Consider the following 11,582-nt stretch of genomic DNA (forward strand, 5'->3'; position numbering starts at 1 on the left):
AAGTTATGTAACAGCAATCATTGCATGAGAATAATGGGGCACTTGGAGAAGTCCAGCCATGCCCGGCATTCCTTGTTTTCGTCCAGCAGTATTTTTCACAGCAGAGGGACTCGGAGCCAAACTTTTAAGATTGTTGATTGTTTGTTATCCAAAAGCTTCATTATCCTCTTGCTCTTGTAAACCACTATTATGCTTCTAATTGCAGTTCTCATGATCACACCACCTGCCATTTAACTTCACAATCTGTTTCGTAGTTGCTAAAGACTTTTTAAAATATATCTGCCAGCCAAAAGTTTGGAATTTTTTTTTTTATATATATATACTGCTCACCGAGGCTGCATTTATTGGATAAAAAAAAAAATGCAAAAAAGCCAGTAATTTTGTAAAATATTATTACAATTTAAAATAGCTGTTTTCTATTTGAATATGTATTAAAATGTAATTGATTTCTGTGATATAAAGATGAATTTCCAGAATCGTTACTTCAGTCTTTAGTGTCACATGATCCTTCAGAAATCTCTCTAATATGCTGATTTGCTGCTCAAGAAACATTTATTATTGTTGTGCTGCTTAATATTTTTATGGAAACTGTGAAACACTACCATTCAAAAGTTTAGGGTAATTAAACTTTTATTCAACAAGGATGCATGACATTGATGAAAAGTAACAGTAAAGACACTTTTAATTTGACAAAAAACAAATATAAATGAATAAAATGTTGTTCTTTTGAAGAAATCCTGAAATTAATGTGTCATGGTTTTCGGAAAAAAATTTAAGCAACATTATTAATTACTGAGCACCGCTAATAATTGAGCATATGATTTCTGAAGGATCGTGTGACGCTAAAGTCTGGAGTAATGATTCAGAAAATTCATCTTTGATCACAGAAATAAATTACATTTTAAAATATCTTCAAATAAAAAAAGTTATTTTAAATGGTAATATTATTCCAAACTTTTGGTGACCAATGTACGTAAGCTCTGTGATTTTATTTTACTCTCTGTGCACAGCTGTAAGATATAAAGTTTTGAGCACTGATGTGTTTATAGTCTGACTGGCTTCGGTCTGTGAGTGTTGTACTAATGTAGCGGTGGTTGGTCAATAGAGTCCCTCTGTCCCGCTGTGCCATAAAGTCACAGCCAGAATAAACAAGCCATTCTAAGATGATCTGTGTTTGATGACACCTTCACATCTCAAAGCTAGGAAATAATGAACATGCAGCATAATTCTGCAAATGACCAATTTTCCCTTTTCTTTGATTATTAGTTCAGTTTCTTTCTGAGTTAGAAGTGTTAACTAACTCATTTGGAGTCTTAGCCAGCAATGTCTCTCTGCAAATCACTGCAAGACTGTAAAAATGTGACGTAAATATCTTTATTCTCTTTTGATCGATCTTTGTTGCTGTAGGCCTGTTTAATACTTCCATCCTGTGCGCTGGTCCAGCTCATGCCACTGAAATGCTGATATAACAAATACTTTCATTCAGCTACAATAGATTCATTAAGCTTCATTTAGCTTAAAGGGAAATCTATGAAGGCAAGCATTTCTAATAACCATTTTCCTGAAATATTATAGATGTGATAGTCTAAAATGTCTCCCAAATTCCCAAGCCAATCCTTTTGAAAATAAAGGGATGACTTATTACTTGATTCAGTCATAAGCTCAAAGGCCTATTGAATCTCATAATAGCAAGGAATGAATATACAGGGAGTATTTTAGCTTCTTTCATGTAATATTTATTTTAAATAAATCACTGTGGAAAATGCATCGCTGGCTTTTGTGTAAGAGACTGGCATAAACGTCAGATGAATAAAACACTGTATAGTACAGAATATAAATTATTCTTGACTGATGGTTAAAACACAAACACTTCTTAGGAATTGAGATGGTCATAACATTTTTTTTTTTTTCTGAAGACACTTTATTTTTTCTGAAAGATTGAACTGGAATAGCAAGGCTTATGAAATCATAATTCTAGGAATATAACTGAACATGAAGAAACTGAGACAGACTCAATCCAGAAGAACTGTGGCAACGTCTCCAAGATGCTTCAAGAAACCTACCTGCAAATCTTCCTGAAAAACTATGCACCAAGGGCAAAAAAAACGCAAAGGATGCTCACACCAAATGTTGATTTAATTTAGTTAATAGACGTTAATTGATGAAGAAAATCTATTTATGACATTATTTTAGACAGCATCTTCATTTTACAGCATTTTTACACAAGTGCCTAAAACTTTGAACAGTGCTGTAGCTTTGCAGGTAAGTTTCTCGAAGCGTCTTGGAGACGTTGCCACAGTTCTTCTGGATTTATTCTGTCTCAGTTTGTTCTGTTTCTGTTTTTCCAGGCTTCTTGCTTTTTATTTTTTTTTAAGCATTTATTTTAAATAAATGTATTTGTATCATTATAAATATCTTTACTGTCCTTTTTTATTCTTTTAATGCATCCTTTCTGAATAAAAAAAGTATTAATTCCTTTCAAACAAAGTTTGCTGACCCCAAACTTGACCCCTACACTACCTGAATGGTAAAAATAAATGCTGAATCTATGGTAACATGTTTCCAAGAGTGTCATAAAAGTGCAGGTGAGTGGTGTTTCTCTTGCACTTCATGAGGACTGGCACAGTTAAGGTCTGTTAGTCTGTCACTGAACAAGGGCTGCAATGCGTCAGGATCTGCTGAGATTGGACTCATTTTGTAGTGCCCTGCCTGATCTGAAGTGAACTAGAATATGTCTGAATAGATAAATTGGTAATAGATTGTCTAGCTGCTCTTCCTGTGAAGTGGCCTGGAATTGCAGATGCCATCAGACATCAAAAAAAGTTGTCTTGCCCTGCCTTTACCGGTTAATCGTGAACAGTTCAGTGAGGGGAGATTTTCCTGGATTGCCTCCTCTCTCCTGCTGAAATGATAGTGCGCATGTCACAAACTGCATTGCAGGAAGGTCATTTTATCAGATAACAGAGCTTGATCAACAGGGTTTAGGGCTCCAATTAAATAAGTCTTCTGTTATCAGCACCTGCAGGAGACACATGTGTTTTAAACAGGAGTATAGTTTGTCTTTCAACTCTCTGCTTATAGTGATGTATTGTGGAGATACAGGTCTGTTATTTATCTGTTGTTGGAAGCATTCATTTTAGTCAGTGCTCCTTTGATTCCACAAAAGTGGATTTTAATTAAGAAGACCTTTTGTATCAGCAGTCAAATTAAACTTTCATGTCTCTTGGTTTTTGTGCCAACATTTGCCTGCATAAAATCTTCATGCACTCAGCTTTGATGTAAATGTAATGTCAAGTGTATGTGTATATGTATGTATATATATATATATATATATATATATATATATATATATATATATATATATATATATATATATATATATATATATATATATAAAAATTTGGCTGTGAAATTACCCACAGAAGATTATTTAAAGCCATTATTGTGTTAAATGAGAAAGTATCAAGTAGACATTACAAATAGTATCTTTAGAGTAAATACACAAAAAACATTTATTACACATAAACATTTAGGCTACAATGGCCTTAAATAAACTATAGAACATAAAAGAAGATAATTTGCGAAACATCTTACTATGTTTTATTTATACAATGAAAGTCCAAAACAGCTTAGTTACCAACAGTCTTCTTTATCAATCTTTTTTTTAATGAAACGATACTCTAAATAAGAAAATAAATCTGCCAGCAGGTGGTGGTAAATGTCTTTATACATCATTCATTCATTCGTTCAAATGGCTGATTCATTCAGGAAGAAAGTACATGGCTCAGTTTATCATTAGGCTATTGAATCATTGAGCAAACTCCAAACAGAAGTGAGCATCCCTATGCCCTACTCCCTTCGAAGGGCAGAACCCTTGAAGTGTGTTCTTTGAAGGGTGCAGGGCATTACTGTCTCTTATAAGCATTTGGAACTTTATATATATGTGTGTGTGTGTATGTGTATGTGTATGTGTATGTGTGTGTATGTGTGTGTGTGTGTGTGTGTGTGTGTGTGTGTGTGTGTGTGTGTGTGTGTGTGTATATATGTCATACATTTCAAGATATGGGGCAAAAATGCCCCTGTATGAGTTTTTGAATTAATCAAAATACTAATATATATATATTATATTAGTAAATCCAGTGTACTTCTCTGAGTAATCAACTTATTTTTGTCAGTTCTATTGACACTTTTATTCAAATCTTATAATGGATCTGATTTCTGCTCCACTCCAGTATTTCACGCTTTGCACTTTTGCTTTTCTGCACTCCAGATGGCCATGGATTGGTGTGACTGAGACTTGCACAGCTAAACAGAGCATTCTGACTTTAATGATGTCAGGAAACAGTGGAATAGAAGTGAGAATTAACAAATCTCTCTCCTCCTCCTCTCTGCCTGTATCTCTCTCTCGCTCTCCCTCTCTCCAGTGTAGATTTGGAGTGGGCAGTTGGGACCAATATTCCCTCTAGTTTTGTTCTTGCTGAGCAAAATCAATTTCTTGTGGGGATGAGCATTTATTTTAATTTCGATCGGTTACCAAGTGCTATCAAGATAAAAAATATTGATGCCAGTAATCGCTTGAACTTCTTAAACTTTTCAGTATTTCTGTTCGTGTTCAGTTGGGTGGAAGGAGAGATGAGTCAGTGTTTTCGATTAAATACACTACTGTTCCAAAGTTTGGGGAATGTTTTGAAAGAAATCTCTTCTGCTCACCAAGGCTGCTTTTGCTCAAAAATACTATTAAATTGTGAAATGTTTTTGCAATTTAAAATAACTGCTTTCTATGTGAATACATATTCAAAAGTAATTTATTCATGTGATGCAGCGCTGAATTTTCAGCATCATTACTCCAGTCTTCAGTATCACATGATCCTTCAGAAATCATTCTAATATGCTGATTTGCTTTTTGATTTTTTTTTTCCAGGATTCTTTGAAGAACACAGTTGAAAAGAACTTTTATTTGAAAACAGAAATCTTTTGTTACATTATAAATGTCTTTATTGTCACTTTGGATGCCCTTGCTGAATAAAAGTAAAAGACCCCAAACGTTTTAATGGCAGTGTATTTATGGTACCCATTAATGTAAAGAAAGAAAGCATTATAAATCATATCCTCCTAATAAGAATCAAGTATTGATATTTCAAGACTGATGTGCCCAATCCTACTATTTAGAACGAGTTTCTATAAATAATCTAACGCAGAGCCGTTGCTTTCTTTATTAAGCTATTTATCATTAAGCTGTTATTCTGTTTATTGAACTTCTGTTCTAGGATGCGGCGCAAATTAATCAGCTCTGCATATTTCCGTGTATGACATTTCTGACAGCTTCAGTTCCATACTGAAAATCAATGCACATCGAAATGGACTCCAGTTGAAATGCCATCCATTTGTTCAGGAAATGAAGGGTTGAAGATATCTGTAGTTTTTTCCACATGTTTCAGACTGTTTTGTGTCAGGCCTGCAGCAGCATCAGAAGCATGTGGTCGTTCACGGGTAACAGTGGTGGGATCGTGCACATATCACTGTCAAAAATCCTGTATTTGTGATGAACTTGAACATATTTAGTCACTGTTGATTGGTCATTTCTTTGCTGTGGTTGCTCCAAAGCTAATGGTACGGCTCAGATCTGAATTTGTAGGCAGTTTAGGTAAGCTGCTGCCAATTTCATACGTCAGTGAGTGTGGAGAAGCGCCGATGCCTGGAAAGTCATCGCTGTAGCTCGACCATCTGGACCTGTGAGGCTGTCTGTCGCGTTTACTGATCACATTGTTGTTGCACTTATTATAAATCCTGCTCCAGATGTTTACTGCTACATGAAGTCTAGGTGCAAACCCCATGGCTTGGGAACTGGAAGAACTTGTGTCTCCTGGCTAATATCCAAATATTGTGTTAATTAAAAAGTCATATAAATAATGCAAACAGCATGCATACGTTTATTAGGAGATTTATTGCTTAATAAATTAGAGCAATACCATCAAAGCAGCAGTGCAGATGGCACAACAGGGAAGCAGGTGGTTTGTTGTAATGATTTTAACACTTATGAAATTATATTTTAAAGGCATATCATTAAAATGCTAGTAGCAAAAATTAGTTTAATATAACGTGTAAATATTCAGTTTGTCACTTAAATGGCATTAATGAGAATAAACCTTTTAATGGATCAAAAATGATGTAAATATGTTTCAAAAATTCATATTTTAAATAAATGGTTTCAATTTGAATGTTATAATTATCAAAGAATCCTGAAAAAGTATCAAAAATATTAGGCAGTTCATCTCTTGCAGTACAACACTGATAATAAAATTAATGGCTGCAGAAAATTGAGCATTGCTTCACAGGAAAAAAATAAAAATAAAAAATTATAAAAAAAAAAAAAAATATATATATATATATATATAATTTGAATATATATTCAAATAGAAAACAGGTCTTTTAAATTGCAATAACATTTCACACTATTATTGTTTTTACAGTATTTTTATCAAATAAATGCAAATTTGGTGAGGATAAAAGACTATTTTCAAAAACTTAAACATATATCTTACAGATGTCAAACTTTTGAGCAATAGTGTATAAATAAGTGTAAAAATACATATGTAAAATTGCAGCAGTTTTACAATTTGTTTACACTCTTGCTTATCAATTAAAACAATTTGAATCTGTAAATGACAGATAAACGTCCCAGTTTATTTTTGATACAACCTGAAACGTTAGATCATGTCAGAGGACTGGTGTGAAATGAACATAATATAGTTTCAGCCTTCTACTGGGAAGTCGTTTAGAAAAGTAAAGGCAACTGTAGGCCTCGGTTTAAATGTGTATTTCTGTATAATCTCAGTGAAGGCAAATAAACATCACTGCTTCCTGAAATACTTTCTAGGGGTTAAACCAAACCGTGTGGTGCTGCTGTCTCTCCCATCAGTCTTCAGGCTCTGTTTAGTAACTAGCGCTGCAGTTCCCTGATCTCCGGCACACATAATTAAGAATGAAGTTGTCAGAAAGAGTGATGTAGATCCTGCGTGTGTGTGCATGTTTATGTGGTTTATGAGGACACAAATTTGTATAATGACATGGGTATGACAGAGGTATTACAATATGAAGGTGGTTTATTAGGACACTGCCTATGTCCCCGTAATTCAAAAGGCTTAAAAAACATACTAAATGGTGTTTTTTTGGAAATCTAAAAATGCACAAAGTCTCCTGTGAGGGCTAAGTTTAGGTGTAGTGTTGGTGTAGGGCAATAGCACACACAGTTTGTTCAGTATAAAAACCATTACGCCTATGGAGAGTCCCCATAAACCACAAAAAACAACATGTGTGTGTGTGTGACCCAAAGCTCATGTTCATGTAAATTAATGAGCTCTGCCTCTAATCCGGCTGGCTAATGTCTAGACTGGATGTACGAGCATGATCTAGACATTATTACTGGAGTGTATTGGGGACTATAGTATGTTTGTACTAGATCATGTTAATTAGACCGATGTCTCATGCTGTGCAGGGCCGACAGTGCATTTATAAAGCGGCAATGTGGCAGCAATTTTGGGTTCTACTTCATTGAAAACCTGTTTCATGTTTCCTTTCTAAATCCCGGAACATCATTGGTTTTCTTTTGTATGTTTTCCTTTTTTTTCAGGTAAAGTTCATGCCCAATTGCTCTGCAGGAATTGCCTTTAGTTTGCTTGTTTATGAATTGTAATGATTTTTTTTTTTTTGGCCTGGAAGAAAAGGAGGTCCATGGCTGGTGTGGATACAAAGGAAAAGAAGCAATCACAGGGCAATGTGTTCTGCTTCAGTACTTTAACAAAGCAAGAGACGTCCTGTACTGTAGTTCTGTCTAGATGCACAAATGTATGTGCAGGTTTTTTTCTGGCTATAGTTTCAAACCATTTCATAAGGTTACGATTTCTTTGAAGATGCTGAATGTTTGATTTTGCTATACAAAAATGAACAAAATTGTACAAGCACTTTAAGAAAAAAGGTACAAAAATGTCATCAGGGTGGTATCCTTTACAAAGGTACTAATATGTAAACTTTAGGTACTAATATGTATTTTTAAAGTACTGGCTTTAAGGTACTAATATATTCTATTTAGCGTAAATAAGATGTACCTCTTTGCATTTGTAGCTTTGGAGACTTCCTCAGCAACAGCTTCGTGCCTTTTTTTCTGGGAGTGCAGAATGTAGATATCTGTAAAAATGTGTTTTACATGAAAGCAGTTTTGTTTCCTGTTAAAGCAGGAAGTTGGGCCTGAACATAATGCTTTATCTCAGCTACCCTCCTGTTCATGCATTTTAATGCATCTGCCTGGCACTTTTATCTGAAGTGACTTACATTTAGGGTATACATCTAATCAGTTCTTACATTCCCTGGGAATCTACCCTTTGCCCGCGGTATTGCTAGCACCATTCTTTACTGTTTTATCTACAGGAATATGAGTATCACTAGTCATTTATTCTAGAAAGCATTCGATTGAACAAAAAGAGTGCGTGCACGATGAGTCATTAGTATTTTTACTAGGTTGGTTATTTGGTATTTATATTATTGTTGCGCATTATGTGTATTGTTTTATGTACAGCACTTTGGATCTGCTGTGTAGTTTGAAAGTGCTTTATGAATAAATGAAATGAAAATAAACCTACTAAAAGCTCATTTTGTCAGCTTTTAACATAACATGCTGCCTTTAAAGATGACCTGAAATTTGATATTAACCTGTGCTGTTTTTGCCACTCACTTTTCACAGTATTGGGTGCCAACAGCAATATTGTGCAATTACTAAAAAAACGCATTGATATTTGTGAAAAGGCCAATAGTAAGTCTCTTGACACATCAAGTGTACACATAAGAAGCACTATGAATATTTCAGTGTTGGAGGGTTTTGTCAACCACGTTTCAGCACTGTATGGTTTATATGATCATTCATATTGCTTGAAAATTCATGTAAAAGCTTGTAGAGATATGAATATTAGATTGTGTCATTGAAATGGTGTCCTGGTTTCTTTTGTCCTTCCAGGTATTCAGCTCTTCACAATGGAAAACACACTGAACAGGAGAAACTGTCAATACAGAACGACACAGAGTCCCAGGAGTCATGTTTCTGACGCAGGCCAGCCTCTAACGAGGAGCATCACTGGAAGGTGCCATTTCTCACCGTCCTGCCTGCAGCTCAGACCCGACCAGAGCCTTTCACGAGTCGAGGACAGGGAGCTGGACTGAACTGTTTGCTCAAAGAGCTGCTGAACAATGAAGGAAAGAACAATGTTGCCAAAGGTATCTGGTCTGTATTTTATGATACGAATTCCCATTGCAAAAGAATGTCGGTAAGGTTTTCCCAATGTGTTTGTTTCCTTTTTGGTTCCCCTGGTAATACTATTTCCAAACCAAAAACACATCGTTCAAGGCTTTTATTAGCTCTAAAGTCAGGATAACACTTCCTGAAAGCTACGGCACAAGTGCATGACACTCTAAAGATTTATTTTTGTTCTACAAAGGAATAAATAAGTTCACACCACAGTATTAAGAGTTAGAGCTGGGAGCAATGCTGAGCGATTCCTCCTATTTCTATTTTTTAATGGTTCCAGTAATGAATTCTCAAATCAACAGTTATAAGCATTGTCACAGGTTATTATAGCATTGCCACACGAATTTAAATTGAAAATAAAGTTTAAAACAACAGGCCTATTTCAAAAATATATGGAAGCCTGTTTCTACCACTGAATAAAAAAACCTTTTTTTCTCATAACTGCAACTTTGCACCTCACAATTCATTTGCAAGTCAGGATTGGGAGATATAAACTTGCAACTGTAAGAAATAAGTCTTTTTTCCCCCTTAGAATTGGACCTTATAATTGCAAATGTATATCTCATAATTCTGAGAAAAGAAGTCAAAACTGCTAGATACAAACTCTCAATTTATCTACTTGCAGTTTATATCATGCAATGAGAAAAAAGTCAGAATTGTGAGTTCCTATCTCACATTTCTGACTTCATGTCTCAGGATTGCAAGTTTATAGCTTGCAATTTAGATTTTATAACATGCTGAGTTTATATCTCACAGTTCTGAGAAAAAAGTCAGAATTGTGAGATAAAAAGTCGCAATTACCTTTTTTTATTCAGTGTCGGAAACAGGCTTCCATAAAAATATGCCCCAAGATTGTTCAAAATGATTTAATAAAAACACTGCTTTTTAGACTTGAATCATGCTCATACAAAGGATTCTGACAGGAAATTAACTTTTGTTTTCTTCTAGCCATGAAATCTGGCTTGAGGAAAACATAAAATCTCCATTTCTTACTGTAAACTGAAATCTCATTTATGTACTATAAGACTTCAGAAGTTCTTTGGGGAATGAAATGTACTACTCGCAGACTGGTTGATGTAATTTGGCTTCTTGTAAACCTCTCTGAATACACAGACCCGTGGGTGACCGTTCTCAGTCAGGTCAGCTCTGCGCTTCACATGCATCACTAAATGCATCCATTTGCACAATGGTTTCTGCTGCGAGGATCTCCTCTGCCGTGATTCACTGGCATAAACAGCGCAGTGTTTTTCTGAGAGCGCTAAAACTACATGATGCCTGCTGACTGAGAATGTGTCAGGACACTCCAAACAAAACCTCTGCTGACAGCAACCAGGACCAGTTCTCCCAGATACTGTCTTAAAATGTTTTAGCCCTAAAGAAGTTGTTAAAGGCATAGTTCATCCAACAATGACAATTTACTATTTATTCACCCTCATGTTATTTCAAACTCTGTTAGTTTCTTTCATCTGTGAAACAAAATGCCATTATATTAAAAATAGTGAATTTTGCAGTCAGTTTTTGCATTTCAATACGAATCCACACAACTGAGAATTTCACATAAAGGTGAAAGATTTACCACGCAGATTTCACATTAGGTTCAAGGTGGTCAAGTGAATTTGCCACATTGACCAACCATCTGCTTGAAAATGACTTCTGTGTGAGCTGTGCTTCATACATTTCTACACTGTTGACAATAGACAATGGAGCTTTTTGCCTGCAAAATTTAGCCAAAATTTCTCTAATGGAAATACAACATGAAACGTGTGTGTGTGTGTGTGTGTGTGTGTGTGTGTGTGTGTGTGTTGACCACTTATACAAGCTAATCTGTTATTACTAATGCATAAAAATGCAATATAATACCGAGCTAACAACAATAGTTTAACATAAAACATAAACAGTTGGATGATTTCTGTCTTTTATGACTAGTTCCACAATGTTCTGAAATGTTCCAGAAAGCACTAGAATATTCCAGAATGTTACAGAAACTTCTAGAATGTTCCCTTCCTTGCAAAAGCAAAATATCTAAAAAACATGCAAAATTAGTAAAAAAAAAAAACTTATCTGCACAAATTTTCCATAATAATGATAGTTCTACAATTTACCTGACCTAAATATTTACCAAAATATTGATGCTACGTGACAATAAAAAGTACAGTAATACTTAGCATCACATAATTACAGAATAACCACAAAAAATGAAATGAAACAAATTTTTGTTACACATTTTCCATAAAAGAAGTAAAGTCTGTACGGGTTTGGAACAACATGAGGGCGAGTAAATAATGAC

At 34.9% G+C, this 11,582-nt stretch overlaps 1 protein-coding gene across 1 annotated transcript in view; it reads left to right on the plus strand.

Moving 5' to 3' along the window:
* The window catches only part of LOC306883388 (5-hydroxytryptamine receptor 4-like), a 118,229-nt gene extending 106,910 nt beyond the window's left edge, over positions 1 to 11,319 (plus strand). The window contains exon 7 of the mRNA XM_079438595.1: positions 9,008 to 11,319. Coding sequence (XP_079294721.1) covers positions 9,008 to 9,095 — 88 coding nt within the window. The 3' untranslated portion in view covers positions 9,096 to 11,319. The remainder of the gene's footprint in view (positions 1 to 9,007) is intronic.
* The last annotated feature ends 263 nt before the right edge of the window (positions 11,320 to 11,582 follow it).

Source organism: Barbus barbus (genome assembly GCF_936440315.1).
Source record: "Barbus barbus genome assembly, chromosome: 17".
Taxonomy (NCBI): domain Eukaryota; kingdom Metazoa; phylum Chordata; class Actinopteri; order Cypriniformes; family Cyprinidae; genus Barbus; species Barbus barbus.